Source organism: Protopterus annectens, chromosome 1.part0 (assembly GCF_019279795.1).
Source record: "Protopterus annectens isolate FY-2018-M chromosome 1.part0, PAN1.0, whole genome shotgun sequence".
Taxonomy (NCBI): domain Eukaryota; kingdom Metazoa; phylum Chordata; order Ceratodontiformes; family Protopteridae; genus Protopterus; species Protopterus annectens.
The window spans coordinates 1,958,023,956-1,958,048,107 of NC_056725.1; the positions used below are offsets into that span (position 1 = coordinate 1,958,023,956).

General features: G+C 38.8%; 1 protein-coding gene across 2 annotated transcripts in view; it reads left to right on the forward strand.

The window, feature by feature from the left end:
- Positions 1–24,152, forward strand: part of COLEC11 (collectin subfamily member 11) — a 436,183-nt gene that overhangs the window by 280,993 nt on the left and 131,038 nt on the right. For both annotated transcript variants that reach the window (XM_044070461.1, XM_044070471.1), the window contains exon 5: positions 17,863–17,916. In XM_044070461.1, the coding sequence (XP_043926396.1) occupies positions 17,863–17,916 (54 nt within the window). The remainder of the gene's footprint in view (positions 1–17,862; positions 17,917–24,152) is intronic.

The following is a 24,152-nucleotide window of genomic DNA, read 5'->3' on the forward strand; positions in this document are numbered from 1 at the left end:
TTGCTGTGGCTGAGTGCTCAACAGGGTTATTAACCTCAAACTGGTCAGATTAACCATCTGTTTTTGTGTACCACCCCAGTTACTATCTAAAAAGATAATAAGACTAGGTTTAATTTGAAGACTGGTGGGTAGTTTTCATTTCCTTCTGTTGCTCACAAGGGTTTATGACTGTTAATGAATGCAGTTTCAAAAAATAGTTGTGGAGTACTCATTCTTGGTATGAAAACAAACACTAGTAAGCATAAAATGTAAAAGATAACAGACACTGTGATGTTAGGTAACTTCTGATCACAAGACATGTGACAGAAATGCTTGTCGCAGTCACAGATGAAGTAAAAATAACCTCAGAGAAGTGAAACATGAGGTGTGTGTGCTGAGTGGTGGGGAGGTGGACAGAAAAAGGATTCACTTGGCTGAAAGTTGAAAAGCAATAACAGAAACAGTTTGAATCAAATGAAATACAGGGATATCACAGTTTCAGTCTCATACCAACTAGAGGGGCAAGCAGTGACCTAAAGCTAGAAAATGGTTGGATTGGAGTGTGAGTGGAGTTTGGGGGGAGTCTGTTATAGAAAGCTGAACAAGCTGTGCAGAGTTTGCATGTTCATTCTACCTGCCAAAGTGTGATGCTTAGTGACTACTCAGTTATCCCTGTATGTAACCTTTATGTTACCTCTGTGCCCTGGCATATGACTATGAAAAATTTTCATGTATTGGTCCACTTACCCAGTTTAATGAATAATTAATTAAATAAAATTAAACTTTCAGACTTACTTTTAAGTGGGATGGTCTGTGGGCATTGTCGTGTCCAAGTAGAGGCCAGCGAGTATTGCTATTATTATTGTTCAGCATTCTGAGGTCAATCAACTGTTTTATGTAGTTTTCTGGCTAAATGTAACAGGGTATGAGAATTAATTGGGTATGGGACTCTACTCAGAGCAACAGCTAGAGATGATTAAAAGCCAATAAATGAAGAAAGGGGTAGCATGATATGGGAAGTATAATGGAGCTTAGAAAATGTACTTGCTGTTCTTGGGTCCCCAGTCTTCCCACAACTATTAAGTAAAGCGCCACTGACTCATTCGTCCAGTACTTACTAACATCCCAAGACTTTGCACATGGAAAGTAAGAGCTGCGAACCGTGATGAGACAAAAGATTTTTCCATGTTTAATGTTTCAAACTGAGCCTGCTTCTTAGTGACATGATCTGCCTCATGCTATCTGAAGCACCTGCAGAAGATGCTGGGAGTGTGTAGAATACTTTACTTAAGGAGATTTTATTTTATTATTATTTATTTTATATATTTATTTAAAGTTTGTTAAGCAAGATAGAGCTCTGATCCACTAAGATCATCTTCAGGCTCAACATGGTAGAGATGCAACCAATGAAACAATAAACTTTAATCAAAATTACTGCAACAGTGGTAATGTAAGAACAAGCTTGCGTAGAGGTATAAGTCAGTTTGGCAAGTAACATCAATGAACACAATCATAAATAAATGTGATACAAGGAGTCTATATTGCAATGCTGAAACTTCAAAAGAGTGAACGCTCTTACATCAACACGGAAATAATGAACCCACAGAATGTCAAACGGCCAGAACAATTTTTTTCCCTGGGGAAAAAAATTGCTGGGTCAAAGAACAAACAAACAAATAGACAGACAAAATAAAGTGGGAGGCTTTGCCCCACACCCCTCCAGATGTGGGGGCTGTAACCCACACCCCCCTACTTATATATACCAACTCTGAGATCGCACCACAGTAGAAGAAATGGAAAAGTCTCGACAATTGCCCAGCAATTTTTTTCCCTGGAAAAAAAAAAATCGCTGTTCTGGCTGTCCAACATTCTGTCGGTTCGGTTTTTCCGTGTCGATGTAAGAGCATTCACTCTTTTGAAGTTTCGATGTTACAGTATAGACCAGATGCAAGAATTCAGTCAGTGAGATAAGTAAGAAGAGTACTGCAGTCTTATAGCATGCAGTATAATGTTTCTATTTAAAAATTATATATAAAAACACAGTATTTACAGTATGTACAGTTGCTGGACATGGAATGTGGAGAGTAAGGAATGCATCAAATGAGGGGAAGAAGAGAAAGGGGGGGCTGCTGAAACAGAGGAGGGAAAAAAGATGTGTGAGGCGAGAGAAACTACAGTAGTTTAGGGATGTTTACTGGCAGCCAGGGTGCACCCATTTGATGAAGCACCATGTAGTCACAAGTTGTCAGCGGCCCATCAAATAGGTCCCTTATGGTGTGCTTGAGTAAGTTAAGGAGACATTGAGAGAGTAACTAGAGGAAATGTTGAATCTTGGAGTAATCTAGGAGTCCAGTAGTTTACTTCTGTTTTAACATGTCTTATGACAAAATATAAACATCACATCACATTTTCCAGCACAACTGATGTCTGAAGATCATTGTCTGTATATTGCTGATATTGGCCTTAGGAAGAACACTGTCATTACTTTGATGATCTTTTGTGTGATGCAGGGGATTTTCTGCAGACATCAATGATCATATTCTTTTTCAAGCTTATATTTGCAAGTTCTTCAGGTTCACAACCATAATGATGGGTAAAAATTGTCGCTCATCTTGTGTACAATAAGAAGACAACAAGGTTTGGGTGTTCATTTAAGTAGTTTATTGCATATAAACACATCAGGATGGATAAACAAAAAAACAGGCACTGTTCAGTAGACAAGTCCTCATAATTTATTATCTTTAACTGACTTAAAGCGCTTTTCATTTGCACTAAAGGCAAACTTCTTTAGTGCAAACGAAAAGTGCTTTAAGTCAGTTAAAGATAATAAATTACGAGGACTTGTCTATTGAGCAGTGCCTGTTTTTTGTTTTTCTAGTTTGGTTTGTTTTAGTGAAATTCAACACATCAGGATGGATGGCAGCAATATTGAACTTAAACTATCTAACTAACTGACAACATACATACATGCTCTCATTGTGGCTGTTCACTGAAAATGGCATTCTTGCTTGCACATGTTCAGTACTTATAGGCACATGCCTGCTGACTGGAAAGCTTCTTAAAGTTATATCACACACTCTGATCTACATCCTCCCTCTTTACTGAACTGTCTCACCTAAGCAAATGACATTTGAAATAGGCATGCAATTATACAGACACTAATAAAGAAAACAACAGTTATGTCCAGGTTGGCGTGCATCTGGAGCTAGGTTTTGAGATCTGACCTGACATCATAATATAATAGTTAGGACTGGGGTTAGTAACAGGGACAGTCACTGGCAAATGTTCTGCTTGAGGACTTTCAGGATTCTTCTGTGGAATAGGGATTGCTGACGGAATGTCCTCTGGAACAGGAACATTAGGCAAGTCACTCTGAGAATTAGAGTCTTTGACACAGGCAAGATGCTGTAACACTGGTTCGGTTACTGGTAACAAATGTTTCCAATTACGTCTGAATTCCATTCCTAGTGATTCCACAATGTATGATCTGGGCTCCTGACAGAAACTTTTCACAAATCCGATGCAATCAAAACCTTTTGATGTCTGCATCCTCACTGTCTCCTTTTTCTCTTTCAATTAACTGAGCAGTTTTCTGGTCTTATCATAGTAGGACTTCTGGGACAAATGCTTTTTCCACAGTTGGGCTTTCACTGCTTTGTTGTTTTTAGCACATAAAACCAATAAATTGCTGCTGACTGGTAATGTGGTTCTGGTTTGTCTCGACATAGGTCTCTGAGCAGGTAAGCCAAGATGATTATCATGAGGAATGTTTCTGAGATTTAGCAAGTTTAGGAAAACATCGGTATTGCCACATTTGGATTTCTCTAACAGCTGTTTTGCACTTTGAACTGCATGTTCAGCCAAGCTGTTTGACTGTAGGTACTCAGGACTACTAGTAACATGAACAAAGTCCCACATTTCTGCAAATTGTCTGAACTGCTGACCTGTAAACTGTGCACCATTGTCAAAATGACTGTGTGGACTACCATTGAGAGAAAAGTGTCTCTTCAACTTAGTATTGACAGTAATAGACGTTAGGTTAGGAAGTAGGTCAATTTCGAACCAATGTGAATAAGAGTCTACTAACACCAAGTAATGTTGTCCATTCCACATGAAGTTATCTGTGGCTACTGTCGACCAAAGTAGTTCAGGAATCTGGCTTAACTGAAGTGGTTGTTTTTGTTGTTGTGGCTTTGAACAAGATGAAAATACTTTCTCAATATCTTTTGACATAGAAGGCCAAAATACTAGTTCTCTCACCCTTGTTTTGGTAGAGTCAGCTCCTGGGTGGCTATGATACAAGATCTTAGTGTACTCTTGTTGTAATGACTTGGAACAATCACTTTAGGACCTTTCATTATGATACCATTGTCTGACAAAATCTCAACTTTGTATGGAAAATACTGTTGCACATCTACAGGTAAACAAGATAGTTTTGAAGGCCATCTTCGACTGATGAAGAGATTTAGCTTCTGGAAAATTGGATCTGAAGCCGTGTGAGTTCTGAGCTCATCAAGACGTGTGGAAGAAAAATTTCTCACTTCTATGACTTCAAAATCAGTTTGCTCATTGTTATGCTGTTCTGTGGTTTTCCTGGGAGATTTGGATAAGGTATCCGGAAGATAAATAAGTTTTCCTTTTGTGTAAACAAGATTGAAATTTTACTTTTGCAATCTGAGCATCATGCATTGCAGTCTCACAGGAGCTTTGTGCACTGGCTTTCTCAAAATAGTGACTAGAGGTTGGTGGTCAGTTTCTATCTGGATAGGTCAACCATAAAGATAATCATGAAACTTCAAACATGCAAACAGAATTGCCAAAAGCTCTTTCTCAATCTGGGCATATTGCATCTTGGTTTGGGTATGAGTTCTCCATACATAGGCTATTTGTCTACCCTCTTGAAGAATGACTGCACCTAGACCACACTTAGAGGCATCATAGGAAAGAGTAATTAGTTTGTGAACATCATAGTAGCAGAGAGTTGGCGGACTGACAATTTTCTGTTTCAGGGCATCAAATACTTTTTGGTGCTGCTCTGACCATGGCCAAATTATGTCTTTGCATGTCAGCTCTCTGAGTAGTGCTAAAATTTGTTTTAAATCTGGAATGAACTTACCTAAATAGTTTCCCATGTTAAGAACACATTGTAGGACTTGGACATTGTCTGAAGCTGGCATCTCAAGAATTGCTGTTTGCTTGGAAGGATTTGATCATAAGCCTGAACTGGTAAACAAATGACCAGCATAAGTAACTTCTCGTAGTCTGAATTTGAACTTCTGAGGATTCAGCTTAAGATTCGCTTCACATGCTCTTTCCAGAACTTTCTTGAGGTTTCTGTCATGTTCAGCTTCACCATTGTCTCCTACAAGAATATTATCTACTATAATAGCACACGGATAGCCAGAAAAAAATTGTTCCATTGCATGTTGAAAGATTTCACTGGCAGAATTTATTCCAAATGGCATTCTCAGACATCTGTACTCTTGAATGGGATACTAACTGTGGTTAGCAATGAAGATTTTTGATCAAGTGAAATTTGCCAAAATGAACTTTTTGCATCTAAGACAGAAAAAACAGTGGCATTTGGCATGAGGGCAGCAACCTCTTTGGCTGTGCGCGTAGGATGATGAGGTCTTTTTAATGCTCTGTTCAAGTCTCTTGGATCAATATATATACTGATATCATCTTAGCTTTTCTTGTGAGCTATTACCATGGAAGATACCCATTCAGTTGGTTCTTCTACTGGACAAATTACTCCTAGCTGCACCATGTTGTCTAGCTTGGCTTTGACTCTGTTCTGCATAGCTACCAGAACTTTCTGTGCTGGTCTGATAACTGGGATGACCTCTAGGTCTAACTTCATGGAGTATACAACTGGGAGTTTGCCTAGTTTGTCTGCAAAAATATCAGCATACTCCGAAAAAAATGGTTTGGGTGAAATTTGAGCTGTTGTCATGCAAGCTTACATGGTGAACTTCTTTGTTAAATGAAAGCAGTCCCATTTTCAAACTTTCTCTGAGGCCTAATAATGACTGCGCATGTCTCTTGACTATGTAAAACTACAAACATAGCTGTTCCCAGCAGAATAACATGAAAACCCTACTGATCCTTTGGTTTGAATCTCTTCAACACCATAAGCAACAAGCTTCACACACTTTGTCAAATCAAGTTGTTCTGCTACTTTTACTCTAGCAAATGTTTCAGCTGACATAAAATTTCACTTTGAGCCAGTATCTGCTTTGAGCTCAGCAAGTCTCCCATTAATTCGAACAGTACAAAAGATTTCATTTTTTGCCCACAAATTTACTGCATTAACTGTTTCACCAAGCACAGAAACACCATCAACATAAAAAGTAGGGCTGGAGCTTTCTAATTGATTAATCTGCCTCTTTATATGCCCTCTTGTAATAAAAGATTGTGACTTGTTTAATTTACAAACCTTTTGAAATGATTCCTCTTATTGCAAGAATGGCACTGCTGACCAAAAGGTAAGCACATTTCTTGTCTGGGTTCATGATTTCCACCACAATTATGACAGTTGACTATGAGGCTAGTCATGGATTTTTCTGAGTCACTCCTGTGCTTTGCTGTGTGCACTTTGGGTCTTACTGAAGCTGCTCTGGGTTTTACTGTGGTTGCCATGTCCTTTGGCCTGTATCTTTTAACTGCATGCTGTATACTACATTAGCTTTGGAAGGTACTGGAAGGCTTGCTTTCTCATTTGTAAGCATACTTGTGGGCCTTTTTGTAAGCTCATATATCTGACAAATCTCAATGGCCTTGTTTAATGTCAAATCACTGTCTCAAAGCAAAATCTTTCTCACTGTGTCATTATTAATACCACACACAAGCCTGTCTCTTATTGACTCATCTCTCAGATCACCAAATCTGCACTTTTTAGCCTTATTTCTCAAGTCAGTTATATGCCTGCAAAAATTTCATCAGGCTTTTGATCTCTTGTGTAAAATAAGTGCCTTTCCATTGTAATATTCATTTGGGGGTTACACATTTCTTTAAATTTACATTTTAAGCACTCAGGTTCTTCCCAAGTTTCAGCCGGTACCACAGTATGGTGGTCTTCCCCTCCCCTGCAAACACAGCAGGTGCATACACAAATGAATGCTCTCTTTCAATGGCTTCTGAACCAGCTAAATTAAAAAGAACAAATGCCTTTGTATGTGTGCCTTTGTCAAAAAAGCAGCCTGTATGAAAATATCATATTCCTGCTCACTCTCCCATTTTTCTGCAATATTGTTATCAAATACAAGTAGTGTGGGTCTGCAAAATCCTTCTGCCATACCCACAGATTATAGTAAAACACAATGCAATCTTGTCCCTTGTAATTATGTACAAACATAGCACACACCAGGTACTTGTAATAATATTCAAATGCACAATAATCTAGTTGAAAGACTGGACTCTGCGAAATATTCTTTGAAATAACTGTACTTTGCAAAATAACTTGCACTGTAATACTGCACACACTTGCCAAACACTTTGCATCTTCGGATATATTGAGTAGCTTTAGTTAATGTAAAGAAATAGCACACTGTGAAAAAAATACAGTCATTTTCCATTTTTTATACATTTTATATAATTTGGATATTGTTTCAAATATTTTGTGATTATTTTGAATGTTTTTATCAATATGTCACAATATCAGACATTTTGTTTAATAAGAAATTCATTTTGAGCATTCTGTGTGCTTTGTTTTATATTCGTAGCAAGAGAAATCATTTAAGCAAGTTTTAGTACTTGGAAATTGTTTCTGATCTGTTTTGTGAGTCATTTGAGCAGTTGGGATGATCCACTACTGTACATTCCTCAATTTCTAACTGGTTGCCTCATGGCTGTAACTCTGGATCCCATTCTGACATCATGTTGCTCGTCCTGTGTACAATAAGAAGATTATGAGGCTTGGGTGTTTGTTTAAGTAGTTTATTGCATACAATCACATTAGGATGTATGGCAGGAACACTGAACTTAAACAAACTATCTAACTGCATGCTCTCACTCTGGCTTCTCACTCAAAATGGGAATCTTGCTTGCATGTGCTCGAGCTTCTTAAAGATATATCACACACTCTGATCTACAAAAATGATAACCAGGTTGTACAATTCTATCTACATTTCATTTTGTTGGTAACAGTTGGTGAAGATGCTATGAAACAGATTCCCAAAGGAGGGACTAACACACTGGGCCCTGTGCTGGACCACACCACTTTCTTCACAGCTAGGAGAGACAGCTATTAAAGTAGTGGAAGTGTTTTGACCATCTCCTCCAAGGTCTGTTTATTCATGTTAAAACATACAAGGTCATTTACAAGAGAGTACGTAGGCTGATAGACCACCTTAGTCTTCCTGAAGTTGAAAGCCACAAGCACTGGTAAGCATCTGAAAATGCATCAAGTATAACTTAAAGGTCACTGTTAATGTGTAGCCAAATGCCACAACTGCCAGCACATTGGAGGTCACTCATAAATATCTAGGAAGTTTTATTCCTAGAATGAAAATGTCCAAGGCTAGAGAACCCTGTGTCCTGTATGTATTCTGTGTCACAAATACTGTGTGTAGGTGGTCTTTGCTGAAGCTTAAAATAACTGCTATGTAGACTGAGAAAAGAGCTCAGGTGACAACATCCCTTGCTTGATCTCACTTTGAATTGGTCTGTCTCTGAACTTTTGTAGAAAATGCTAGCATGTGTCTGGTTAGCTGAAGCTTTCTGGCCTTCATGAACATATAATGCAGTCAATTCTCACCAGTGCCTCGTAGTGTTTTGTGCCAAAATGGAACTATTTGCCTCTGAAATGTGTAAACCAATATTAAGTATAAAACTATTATGAGTGTTTTTGTTTGCTTGTACATAATGCATTTATTTATGTTTGTTGACCAGGAAATACCCATATACCCATTCACAGAAAAGTTCCAGGACATAAGCTCAAAAAAGAAAAATAAAACAGGTGGAGCAGATTTAGAAGTATAAAAAGTCAAAAGACATAACTTAATAGAGATGAGATTAAGGACTGGATATGGATTATAAAACTTTAACTTTAAGAAGTGAGCTACAGGGCAATCTGATATCGAGGTGATGCATTTTCTTTGAAAAAAGAAACGATGTGGGAAAGAAAGGGAGGGGGAGGGGGATATGAAATAGCAGCATAATGACATTAAACAGAGAACAAGACCTCAAAAGTAGTAATGCAATCAGTGAGAACTGGCAAGTGTTTATTAGGATGTACCTTGGTGTCTTAAGTTTACCAGTTAACAGTTTACGAAGAGAGATAGTTTGTGGGCCAGAAGTCCTTTAGAGTGTTCTTTGACATAACAGAGGAAGCTAATGCTAATGATGCTGTGAAAAAACAGAGCTGCAGAGTTTAACAACTGTTGCAGAGCACAAAGCATCACTACTCATGTTGTTTGACCTTGTGACTGACTGAGATAGATGACAGACTGAGGGCCACAGTTGTCTTATTGACGTGTCATTTCAAATGGTCACTAGTGCTGAACAGCTGAAGTTTATAATGTTGAGAGCACTAGGCTAGCCACAATATGGACTTACTCTTGAGCTAGCTAAGTTATTTTTGTTTTAGGCAGTAATGGTATTAATAATATGAATTAGCAGCAAAATGTGGAATGGATTTCTAAGGTGTCCAGATTTTGCTGATGATATATATGGTACTGATATGAGAAAATTGCCAAAACACAAGGTTGGGAAACAGCAGTAATATAGAAAGTTTCTTTTTCGAGTTTGTTGGTAAGTATGATGTCACCAATAGCATTTTCCAAAAAGATAATTGGAAGCAGCTGAGTTGGAGTGGTTCTGAGAATATATATATTAGTCTATGACTACCTTTGAATTCTTGTGTGTTTTGCATTATGGCATGCTCTGTGGTTATACAGAGCATGAAGGAATCAACTTTCATAGTGGACCTGGAGAAAACATGCCATTAGTCTTGTTCTGGTTCAGTAACAACCCTGCGCTGGTTAACCAGGTTTGAATGTTGATAAATGTTTTCTATAGAGGTGATTACATAGACGATAGACCGAGTGAGAGAGTAGTACAGTCATCAGCATACTGAAACATAGAGCCAAACTTGCATTCTTGCCACATATCATTTATAAGGACCAAGAATAGCAGCATCCTTAAAGATGATTCTACTCGTTGGTACAATTTTCAAAGATGAAATTCCTTTTTCCCATCAATAAGTAACTTTGCAACTGCTCTAGATTGCCTGGAGGCTTGTTATTGAAAGCTGATAATGTTGTGAGTAGTAGCTGACAGCTGATATTGTCACATGCCTCTGACATTTCCAAACACAGGGCAATGTTAAGTACATTTCTTATTTACTCTGTGATGCTGAAAGTGCTGTGTTCTCATGCCAAGGTCTGAGGAAGTGGGGTTGCATAGTTAGTAGCTATTTAGAAACAACATTTCTATGAATTTTTGTTAACAGATTTGGTAGTTCAGCTGGTCTATGATTCCATTGGAGCTTCTGGAAATGTTTTTGTTATAGTAGGATTTTAGCAACTTTACTGAGCTTAGGGCTGATGCCTTCTATCAGATTCTAATTTATAGTTAAGCTGTGGGCTTCAGGATGGCATGGGCAAGGATGTACTTCTGTAGCAGGTTGCCAGAGCCATTACAGGCAGTCAGTCTGATTTGTGAAAAACAGGTTACGCTGGAAAATGGATGCAAGAAAAATGCTGTTAGTGGCTTGTTAGTGGGAAAATTAATATATATGGATAGATAGACAGAGATATCTATAGCAGAATAAGAGAGAGCGACTATGCTCTCTTTCTTATTGGTCCCAATCACCTACCATGACGATCCAGTCTTTCTCATCCATTCCTCTTGGAGGTCCATTCATTCCTCTGTTAACCCTAGCATTAGAGGACACCTTGAGGGAGAGGCAAGAATCAGAGAGTTCAGTCATCATTCTTTGGGGGCTTGAAGACTGTTTTTTTTTTCTTTTTTACTTGTGCAAACTGCGCTTTCACCCCCCACCTTACCCAAGTTAGCTGGCAAGTGAAGTGCAGAGTCTGCTGTGCTGAGCTTTGATGCAGGTACATGCTCCCACAGACATGCATTGCTGTACTAGGGTGCATGCACTCTATTATGGGATTGTGGTCATGAATCGTGCTGTGAAATACAGCTCCGGGCCTTACTCCAGATGTACTATTTCAGTGTAAAATAACCAATTCTCTCCCCAAGCACAGGCAAAGCAGAATCTATTACACATTTGTATCTCTTACAGGCCTGATCGTTTAGTGTTTAGGCTTCTAGTTGACCCCTTCTCATCTGGAGTGCATTCAGGACTTCAATTTCACTGCATTTTTGCACTAAATGCCTAGCTTCCAGTTATGTTTGAATAAGTTATCTGGAGAATGGTGTGGACTAATGAGGTGTCATAGCCTGATGGGGTAGATAAATGCAGACTAGGCTAATCTGGATATCCTTTCTAGCACTGGTTATGATTATAATTAATGCAGATTCCTTGGAAAGCTGATACTGATAATAGTACAGAAATATTTTGAGTCATTTGGCAACTAAGATGTTTATTTATTTTCAATTTGATGTCTTGATTACTTTCACTAGGCCTATGTGCCATTTTCAGGAGAGGTCAACGATGGGCAGTGTTCTCTTTTCGTCTGGGAGAATTTAGCCAGTACATAAGGGAAATTACATAGTCTGCTGAAAGTGGTACTTTAGATGGCTTTGTTTGGCAGTTGTAGAGACCCTGAGTAAGAAAATCCAGTATAATATGGAAGAAGCAGAAAATATGGCTGCGAAACTTGTGTTTATGTAGTCTGCAGAGAAGGGGGTCTGAAAATGATGTTTTGATGTTAATGTCAGAAACTAAGGACAGTTAGTAAAAGTTTATGGCATGAAATGGTGGACTGTGTGACTGTGAAGGTAGTGAAGGACTCAGATGTACAGGATTACTGCACTGAGATGTTTTAGAGGCTAACCCTGATTGCTTCAGACACTGTGGAAGTGATGAAGTCACTCATACAATGTGATTACAACAGAAAGAGGAAGAATTGCAGTCAGAAGAGAACTGGATGAGCCAGGAAGTACAGCTTCAGGGGACTCCTTTGTAGCTGCAGTATGAAATGACATTAGAAAGGAATGAACAACACAAAGAAGGAATCTGATTCAAACAAGATGTGTTGTCAAAAGGGTATTACCCTTCTAATGGTATGACTTCTGAGAGCACATAATTAAGCCTTAAACTGTAACAGAGAATGAACTACGGTCTTAGATTCATGTCTGTTATATGTTCTGAAAAGAGTGAGAAAGTTGAATGAGTGGTGTCTGACTTTGACAAAAATACTAAAAAGTAGAGAGATTTTCCTCAGTTATGAAAAGATACTACAAGTCTCTAAGATGCAAAAAAAGGAGCTAATCAAATATTAGGATAACAATAGGACATGGAAAATGTTGATTCATCTGCAGTAGCTGTGATTTTGTAGTACAACTGAATCTGTGTTATTGTTAGGTAAAAAATGCAAAACAAGGGTGATTCTCAATGAGCAAACATAGTGAGAAAATCTAACATGCATTGAGAAATGTCAAAGCTGGGAAAGAACATGAAGGATGTAAAAATAAGAAATGTATGAATATTTTAGGATGACTGACTAGGACATGGAAGCAAAAAGTATCCGGTAAAATATTTTAGGAGAATTAAGGGATAAAAAAAACTCAAGTTGATAGAAGTTATGTAAAGAAAGGAGTGGTAATAAGAGATTTTAGAGAATTGTTATATAAGGTGATGAGAAATATTATGAGTTAGTATAAGAAATCCTTCTGAAAAGGTAAAAGCTAGGATGAACAATGAAACTTGGCTTTGGAATTTCATGTGGTGATGACCATAAAAAAGTGGTCTATCAATGTGTAACTGAAGTACAAGAGAGAAGAGCAATATGGAAGGGAAGAGGCAGCAGAAAATGTTATGTAGTAAATGAAAATAAAAAGGGTCTTCTGAAAAAAGTGGTAAAAGCACTACAGTCTGAAAAGCTGGGAAATATTAGTTATGGACAATATTTGTTTGAATGGCTGGAAAGGGGAGGAAGGAACGAAATGGAGAAATACTTGGTTCACTTTTGTTGTTTTGGAGGTTGTAGGCAGGCAGAGGTATGAATATTTTATTTAGTAAATCATGGGAAAGAAAAGAGACTGAGATTCTAAGGAAATGGGTTAAAATGAAGAAAAAATGAGCAAGTGAATTAGTTGCATAAGCATTGATGGAAAATATTAACATATGGGATATTTTTTAAAAATTGTGATATGCATGTATAGTTAATAACACGTTCTTCTGGGAATGTGATGGAAGAATGTTATAATAAAGATATTTCTACTTTTTTAATAAGTGTCATGGCATATTTATGATCCACCTAAGCTACTACCCGATGAAGTAGGTAGGATTTAGATATACTTTCTTATCCAAAGGATGGTACCTCAGGAGTACAGTACCTCAAAGTGCTGTGCTGCAGTATCAGTATTGTAACATGAATCCAAGCACCTCATGTGAGTATAGAACACATTGCTTTATGATTTTACAGCCACATCTCTTATTCTTTTGTGGAGTAAATAGGAAACTTCATCCAGGCATTGGTGATAGAAAGGAAGTGTTGTTTGTAGATGATATTCTGGCTGTAAAATTCATGAATCATGTAGGATATTCTTATACTGAGATGGGTGATTTTTCAGAACCTTGCTAAATGCTGTGAAGTGACCCTCCTCCGAGATTAGGATCCCTTTTACTAAAGGTGTTGAACGCTTAATTATAAGTTGAGAATTAGGATGAATATTCCCATGAGAAAATTGTGGCATTTTCATCATCGAATGTGGGTGGAGTTAGTGTCCAGTTGCAGCATTTTGTGAGGTTGCCTGTGGATACTGCATAAGTAGCAAGATATTCCCTCTTTCACATGGAGAGGCTGGCCTCATATGATGTAGTCAGTAGTACTAGTGACTGGTAAGCAGTTTGTCATTTGTAAATGTAATACAGGCAACTTGAGTTATGGAGCAGATTCACCTTGATTGCTGTCACTGACAGAATAGTTGCTGAACTAGACAAAGAGTGTTCAGTGTACCTTGTTCTCCCTTAAAAGTGGGCAATGTGATTATTTTAAATGGTATCAACATAATGTGGGAATCATCTTAATGTGGGGAAGATTATGTAAGTGCTTACATTCATGCAAATATCACACTACTTGAATGCTGTGGGGTTTGTAAATAAACAGATATGTAATATTAATGAAGACGCAGAAAAATAATATTAGCATTATGATCACTTTTGAAACTGTAAAAGATGATTGGGACTATAAGAGGTATTCATGGCAGAACTGAGAACACTACCACTGTGGAAGTATAGCCTCAACTAATGATAATTCTTTATGCTAATTAGGCTGAGTGAAACATTCATCTGATTGGCTGATATTTCATGGAAATGACTGGCCACATTTGCTCCCTCACTGGTTTGCTTTAGTTTTTTTAAACTATCTGTCGCTATCTGGATGTATAAAAGTGATAGTAATGCCTTTAAAAGATTAGTTCTAAAGAAGTCAACCAACAAAAGTGCTTATCTCACCAATAAAACCGAATTCTAAAAGACTAAGAGAGAATGAGTCAACAGTTTTAAAAAGCTTTTTAAAGGCTATTTTAAAAGCTATATTGGTATCTAGACATGGCGGATTCATGAGATACCAGCTCCAACAGCTAGTTTTACAACTCAAGGAATTAGGATCATCGTTAGAATGATCTGATACAGGGAACCAAAAGCTGTTATTACAGTTAATACAATGGAAAGGTTCCAAAAGCTGTCAAGACAGCTAACTGAGAAAAAAGATCTAGCAAAAGAGTCAAACAACTGTTACAACAACTATAGCTAAGAGGTCTAAAGAGGGAAAAAAACAGCTATTTTTAACAGCTCATGCCTACCATACGGTTTCAACAGCTGTCATAACAGATAAAGAAACTAAAAGACTAATAAAGGAAATGAACAACTGTTTTCATAGCTCATGCCTACCATAAGGCTACTTCAGCTGTTATAACAGCTAAAGAAAGCGATGGCTCATTGAGACTACCCCAACCTCTGCATGTTATTGTTAGTCCTGAAGCAGTTCTAACTCTGGTGGCTTCAAGTTGTTGGGTACCAGATCCAGTCTGATAAGTAAATCGTCTTCAGGAATGAGGACATTTATTTTTATTTAACATTTATTGACTGGGAAAGTCTGACCAGGACAGAGCCTATTTTCAGTAGAGGCCTGGGGAGAAATGCTCCAAACACGTCTTTGGAATGTGGGAAGAAATTAGAGTACTAGGAGGAAAGACACACGAATGCATGGAGGACATGCAGACTCCGCACAGAAGGCACCCCAGCTGAGAATCGAACTGGAGAACCTCTTGCTGTGAGGTGACAATGTTAACCGCTGCATCACTGTGTCACCCAATTTTAATTCACATATTTGGCAGTGATCTTTGGTCAATGGACCAATACATTATTTTCTTTTAATAAAGCAGAATACGATTCACAAATATATGTGTGTGTGTGTGTGTGTGTGTGTGTGTGTGTGTGTGTGTGTGTGTGTGTGTGTGTGTGTGTAGATATATATATATATATATATATATATATATATATATATATATATATATACATGGTTTAATATTAGAATCTCGAGTTGAGATGCCCACAGATGGAAAACTCGAAACACAGATTTTCGAATTTCCATCTGGCTGAACATCTCAGTGTTCGAAAGTTTATATCAGTGAATGCACTGTGCATTCACTAATATAAGCTCGAAGAACTGTACAGAGATCATGATACAATGCGGTTTGGGAAATTCATTCCTTTTCTCACTGTAATGCGATCTCAGAGTTGGAATATATAGTTAGCAGGTATGTGGGGTGTGCAGGGGGACTTTACCACTGCAAAAACATGCTGTTAGGTATAGGAGTTTCCTTTACCTGAGCTCCTATATGGACACCACATAATGTTTTCGGCAGCAATGTTGAAATTAAATTGTTTTATGATTATACTATAAAAGTTATCTTTCTGTTTCAGTCAACAGGAGACAGGATGCCTATACTAAGGGATTCTCTGTGTTATTCTGTAAGTGTTTTATTGTTTTATGTCCTCTAGCAGTTGCAAACATCTGAAGGCTATGTATTTTCACAGAGAGATGTTAAATGTTGGTAGTTTCTGACACTGGGGGTTTAGCATGGGAACTAAAGTCAGATGACAAAAAGTGATGCCATCCAAGCTAACCTAGCAGTAATATTTGATACTAATTTAAGAACTCTCAGAGAGAGAGAGAGAGAGAGAGAGAGAGGGCATTTTGTATTTTGTCTTTGACCTAACAAGAACATCTACTCTCCTCTGCACTTGCCTTGCTATAAGTAAGTTTTTAGGGCATAGTAATTCTTTTAGATTCATATAGGAATATAGTAAACTGTAGGTTAGATGTTTTCTTAATTTATTGAGACTGTCCTGCAATGTTGTTTGCAGTGTTGTTTTAAATATTTCCTGTGATTTTAAACCCTGATGTAACTGATTACCTACTGAGTATTGTCTTGTTCTTTTATTATTTATTATTAAATACATTTAAACCTATCTTTGTGTCTGATATCTGTGAGACATATTTAAGCTCTTAGAGTACTTACATATGTATTTGGTGACACTGTACATGCCACTCCTAAGAGCCTGGTGTTTGGTCAAACTACCATTTGGATTAATAGTAAGATTACGCAGTAGGATTGGACATCCTTTGTTAAAGGCTTTAAAGTAGCTGATAAAGAGTGGCTGGTGGCAGTTGGAACTACCTTATAATCTGGGCAGAAGGGGACATAGCTAGTAAACCTATGCCAGCCTTTCTGAGGAGTGTGTGTGTATGTGTGTGTGTGTGTGTGTGTGTGTGTGTGTGTGTGTGTGTGTGTGTGTGTGTGTGTGTGTGTATAAATCAAATCTCAAAGAGTGTGTGTGTCAGCTACTTGTGCAGGGCCAGTGGAAAGTCTTATTGGGGATCTGGAGAAAGAGGGAGAAACCAGCAACAGACTGACTGTGATCTCTGTGTGCTCTTAAGGGAAATTGCACTTTACTGTGTGTACTTGTCATTCTCCCAGTATGTACATCCTCCACTGTTGCTAGTGGTGAGGATTGAGGCTCCTCAATTACTGGGCCAGTGTAGGGGCATCACATGTAACAAGAACTTCTTCAGAAATAAAGATATCTACACACATGTTTCAGTATATAGAAAACCAGCAGCCAATAAAAAAATCTTTGTTTCGTGTAAACAAATAATAAAAACCACTCAACAGTAGCCAAGGAAATGTAGCAGTAATCTTTATTTTTGAAGACGTTCTTGTTAAATTCAAGAACAAAAGTGCTCAAATACCGGTTTTGCCTCTGTGTTTTTCCTCCTAGCTTTGGAAGTTTGTTTAGTTATATATGTGTGTATATAGAGAGTGAGAGAAACAGAGAGATAGTTGTATATGTACACACACACACACACACACACACACACACACACACACACACACACACACACACACACACACAAAATCACTTTAAGACTCTTATGAGGTGAAATGTGAGCATTCATATCCAGTGATTTAAGGCTGCTATAAGTCTATAACCAAAACATACTACTACTAACTCAGTCAGGTAACGCATGTAGGGATTACTTATTATTATTTTGTGTTGTATGATTGATATATTTTTTTCATTCCTATAATGATTCTCAGTACTTAAGAGGAAGGGAGCTTCACATGTACAAAAATGTGTTTGCTGTTGTCATTGTAACTACTACTTCTGTATAAGTCAGTGATAATAATGTGGTATCGCTTTGGTGATTCTAACCTTGCAATCATTTTTTCAATTAGGAGCAAAAGGAGACATTGGAGAACAAGGACCCCCTGGTCCAGCTGGAGAAACAGGTAATGAAAGTAACATGATGAATCTGAAAATAGTAATTTTTTTACTATAACTCAACACAGACTGTATAGTGTCTTCTGAATCTGCCATTTGCCTATTGTCTGAAGGGCAAGGGTAACAATTCATGAGTGGTAGTACTTGGAATAAACAAATGGAAGTGTGTGAATCAATTTTATCTGTGTTCATGCTACTACTAACTATCATAGTATTGTAGCACACTTCAGATGATTGTGCACCTCTGATGGAAATTATAGGAAGCAGCTGGAGGATGAGAAGATACTGTAAGGCACATGGCAAACTGAGTCACTTACAGCTAGTGCTTTATTTTTTTTTTTTGCTTTTCCCACCCACCTTTCCTTCATTAAGGCCATCCTGGCTCTTGTACCCCATCCGTGCTGGGTCAATCAACTAATTCATGCCCCCCCAGACTTATTCTAGTAATCGCTGGGATCGGTAATGGGGCTCAGCACATCTGTACTTTCATCTGGGGGGAGTCTTACATTGACCTACCCTGTTTCACCCCTTCCCCTTGTAGCAGTGTGGTATGGTCCTGGGAGGGCTTGCAATGTAGGTGCTATAAAAAACAGAACTAAATCATAGTTTTCCCCAACTGCATTTAAATCTGAAAACCATCTAGAAATGCAAACTTCTTTTTATTGTAACAGTATTTGGTCCTACCCATCCAATCATCTGAAAGACACTTAAACATAAATAGTGATCCTGCACAGCTAACTAAAGATGATAATTGATTTTACAAGTCTAGAATCAGTCACATGACAAACTTTTACCTGGTAACAGTTCTAGTAGAGGGAATTACATGTAATGGCCCATGTGATCTTATATTTCTTGAAGAAACTGAGTACAAGACCTAGAACAGTTCTTAATACATCATCCTCTAGGGCTAAAAAAGCTAAACATAACTTATCCCTTACAAGATGATAATTTGCCTTATATAAATTTAATTTAGATTCAGTCATTGTAAGGAAAATCTCTTATAATTGGAATTCTGTTAGAAAGTTTTCTCCAAATTTATTTATTTATTGACATTTGTTTACCAGGAAAGTCAGACATAAATGCACAAAATCATACTCGGAGGCTCTAAATAAAAACCTGCAAAAGCATCAGAGACCTCCAAAGCAGACACCCAAACAACCTGCACCTCCCGTCACAAACCAGACAACACATAAAACACAAAATCAGTGTGCCGCACAATTACAGCCCTTAAGGCAAAATAACATACCTAACACACTAGTAATAGGTGACTCTATAGTCAGGCACACTGATGTCCCACTCACTAGGCTGGACAAGCAGAAGGTTACTGTTAGCTGCCTGTCAGGAGCCAGAATCCGCCACATAACATAAGCACTCAGGTCACTCCAGACCAAGTACAAATATGACTCTGTCATTGTTCATGTTGGTGTGAATGACCTGAAGACGTACCTCCCTGGACTACATGAAAAGAGACATGGAAGAGCTCTCTGATCATGTAGCCCAGGCGGGTATGACCCTGACCCTGAGTAGCATCCTACCCTCACCAAGAATGATACCTCAGTATAAAGAAAAAAATGATCAATTTCAACAATTGGCTAAGCTTCTGGTGTCATTCAAAGGGGATCCAGTGTCTGTCAGCCTGGGACGACATGCTCGACAAGCTGCGTTGCTTCACAAGAGACGGCTTGCACCTGTCACCCCTAGGCTTTCGAATACTGGCCAAGGCTCTTGCTGCCCACATAGTGCCTTTTTTAGGCAAGGCTCAAAAATCAAACCCACCTCTGTAAACAGCACAATTAACAAAAAACTGAGGGTTATGCTACTCAACACCAGGAGTTTAAATCTCAAAATGCACGTGCTCGAAAAACTCCTCAGTATGGAGAACGTCGACATCTGTGCAGTAACTGTGAAACCTGGTTCAAAGCTCTAGAGAGCACCCCAGCACTACCAGGCTACAACTCGTACCACACGTTTAGGCCACAGAACATGGACCGAGACACAAAAGGAGGGGGTGTATCCATGTTCATCAAGGATACCTACACCTCCAGGTTAGTGGTGCAGCATGATACCTCTGAGATCATCCATGTGCAACTAACATCGGGCAAATCTGCAGTGCAAATTGTGGCCTGCTACAGATCACCCTCAATGACCCAGGACCACCAGTCCACCTTTCTGGAGACACTGGAAACATGAAGGTCCTACCCAACAACCTGATATTGGGTGATTTCAATTACCCTACCATTAACTGGGAAAACTACTCAAGTACAAACTCCCAGGCCCAGTGCTTCCTAGAATTCATCAAGTCAAATGCCCTGGATCAGCTGGTAAACTCCCCTACCAGAGGTGAAAACATATTGGACCTGGTCATCACAAACATGGGCGAGAGGTGTTCCACACCGGAGGTCAACCCGTCACTGGTTAGATCAGACCATAAACTAATCACTCTGGATGTCCGCACTCCACCACCACCCCCAACTAAGGAAACCACTGTAAAAAACTTTTCTAAATCAAACTTCACCTTACTTAAGACAGAGACGGTAAGTTTCACAGCCCACACGCTAAAGGATGACATTGCCCAAGATGCAGAAACCTTTACAAATGCACTCTATGAGCACCTACAAGGATGCATGGATCGTGCCATCCCTAGAAAAACCAAGACTCACTCCTCTAACAGAGGGAAACCAGTCTGGTGGACCCCTGCCATAAACAGGCTATATAACAGAAGGAGGAAACTAGTTCAGAAAAAAAGCAAATCCCAAGAAGGAAATACATCCCTGATCAGTATCAGTAAGAAACTAAGGTCCCTCATAAAATCATCCAAGGCTAACTTCGAAAGAACAATAGCCAAGGATTCAAAAGATTACCACACAGCCTTCTTTAGCTATGTTAAGAATCTAAGTGGCAACTCACAGATATGCACTGAACTAGTGCAAAATAGCACAAAATATACTGAACCTAGTGATATTGTCAACATCCTGGCAGATAGATTCAGTGCAAATGTCACCCTCCCCTCTCACTCCCAAAAGGGCCCACAACAATACGGGAAAAGTGTAGTGTCCCGGAAATCACAGATGCACAGGTGAAAATAGCCCTTTCAATAGCCAAAAACACAGCGTCAATGGGGCCAGATGGTGTCCCAGGCTGCTTCTTGCACGAACTACAGAACGAACTAACCCCCCACCTAAACACGCTGTTCAGCCTCAGCCTCTCCACAGGCTATGTGCCCATAGAATGGGGCACAGCAACAGTTATTCCATTCCACAAAGGAGGGGCCACAACTGACCCTGGTAACTATCGCCTCATAAGTCTGACTAGCCTGGTCTCCAAGGCTATGGAACGCATCATCATGGAACTCATTAACAAAGACATTGGGAACCTCCAAATACTTGACCCGACCCAGTTCGGCTTTGTTAAGGGCAGATCATGCCTACTAAGCCTGGTTGACTTCTTCAAGATAGTCACCAAGGCCATAGATGAGGGAAAGGTTGTTCACACAGCCTACCTTGACCTCGCCAAGGCTTTCTACACCATTCCCCACTTGAGTATTACAGAAAAACTCACCAGCCTGAACATAAACCCCTACGTCACAAGATGGGTTGCCAACTGGTTTACAGATAGAACTCACACAGTAAGTATAGCGGGCTCCAGGTCCGACTCTAAACCAGTCACAAGTGGTGTCCTGCAAGGCTCAGTCTTCGGACCCCTACTGTTCAGCATATACTTCTCAGAAGTACAGACAAACACAGGAGGACTATGGCTAACCAAGTTCACCAATGACTGCAAACTGGGAGCCATAATTGACTCTCCAGCTGACAGACATCCTCCAAAAGGGCCTTACTGAGACAGACACCTGGTGTCAAAGTCATGGCATCAAGCTAAATGCCAACAAATGCATAGTCATCCCGTTTGGGAAAAACAAAACACCCATGAATTATCACATAGGTGGCAGCCCCCTTAATACATAAGAGGTAATAAGAGATCTGGGGAACCAGGTAGATAGTAATCTCTCCTTTGACAATCATATTGCCAAGGTAGTTAGGAAATCTTTCTATGTGGCCCATCTAATTACTAAAGGGTTCGCATCTAGAAATAAAGAGGTTATAGTGCCCTTCTACTTGTCAATCATCAGACCCATCATAGAGTACAATGCCCCATTTGGGATGTACCTCACAAGACACTTCCAACAGCTGGAGAGACCACAAAAGTACCTCACCAAGAGGATTACTGGCCTCAAACATATGTCCTATGCAGCCTGACTGAAAAAACTCTCGGCTGTACTCAGTGGCATATCGCTTACTCAGAGGTGATCTCTGCCTTACTTACAAAGCCATGTCCAACTCAGAATTGATGGACATGCTCCACCTAAAGAAATCCAAGTCACTGCGAGCCATGCGCTCTAGTGAGCTAAACCTCACCACAACAATAAATAGAACATGCTGGAGGGATAGATTCCTGTCACAGAGACTCCCCATGCTTTGGAACAAAATTCCAAACTACATGAGGCAGAGCCCCTCACTAATACTCTTCAATTGAAACCTTGACGAGTGGATGGGTAACAGAAAATACACCCCTGGGATCACTTCATTGGCTCTGCTTGACAGAGGATCAGTTAATTAATCAATGGGGTGATGAAAGACAACACACTCTGGCTAGGCTTATAAATGCCCTTGGGCAGATAGCCTAGTACCTACCTATGAACCTATGAACTAGGCACAGGTGACCTTTCTCAGCGGAGGCCTGGGGCGAAAAGGAAGAGAATTTCCTTTTCAAGAGAATTTTATCTATTAGTGTGTACACACAGAAAGAGGCATTATACTCCAGATGCAGCCATGTGACCTAACTCAATTTGATAGAGTATCAAAATCCCTTGATTCTATGACCTTAAAGTGAAGTCCCATCTGCCTAATTGCTTCTGCGTTTAACATATTACTAATCATGGCACTCAGGTTATTCACAGTTTCTAGAACAGAAAGGGAATCAACTGTTCAGGTCGATTCTAGGGTTCCATGACAAGTTATCAAAAGACATATTTTTACTTTTCACTAAGTAACATGCTATATATGTTTAAGACACTCATATTGGAACTCTTAAATGCATTTGAAGCAAATATACTAACAGCACAAATAGGATAATGCCAGAGCACATTCAGGGACGTCTTGCATGTATGAACAGTGACTTCATATAAGAGTGTTTTTGCTCAGTTTTATAGAGCCACATGTACTCCTCAATGCTTCATTTTAGCTTACACCCATTAAACAAATTACAGGGAAAAACAGTACTTTAATGTCAATGGATGAGGTAGCTTGTATAGTAATGGAATATAACTAGTCACATTCATATATAGGTTTAGAAACATTGCTATTAGCAGCATTCATCAGTAAGTCAGATGCTGATTAAGGTTTGTAACTTGTGATTGTTTTAGTTCTGTTACTAGTTTTTGTTTAGTGGCATGTTGGGCACATTATTCCACACAGGTCTCTTTCTTAGAATCAGGAAACAAGTCAGAACTACAAATTGATTCACGCTGTTCATTCAGCACAGCAGCAGAGTCACTATCCCAACTTAAATGATCAGGATCTGCTTAATCTAAAATGTAAGAGTCCACTGCCATTTTTGTATATGTGATAGATGTTCAGTGTGTATCCTATAGGTAATCCATGCATCCTTCCTAGTATGAAACTGGACCTATCTTATTCTTAGTAATTCTTGGAATCCACTTTGGATCCCTGGTAATATGCTATATCTTCTTCACTGAAAACACTGTCCCTGTTTTTTACATCTTAGCAAAAGTTAACACTTTCTAAATTCAACATTTTCTAAACTATTTTAATCAAGTTGCTTTCAAACTAAAACATTTGTAAGTACTGTTCATTTCATGGGCCTCCATTAAGACCTAGTTTCAGCAAGTCAAGTCTGGTTCTGATATGATGGATTAAGAACTATTTAGCAAATGTCTGTCCTGAAGTAGATTTATTAGATGCTCTGTTTTGTAACAGAAAAAGCAGACAGAATTTTTCATTTCACAGCATGATATTTTGCAGATTATTCATACCCATCTTGAAGATTTGTACACATATCTGTGTTAACCTAATTATTGTAGGGTACCCTGGTACACTAATGGAACTGATTATCCAATTAACTTGCTTAACAAAAACAATATTCAGCTGATGTAAATTAGGTTATGTCATCAGTGACAGTATCTTTAAGTAGCACATAAGCAAAAATATTTTTTAATGTAACTATTTGC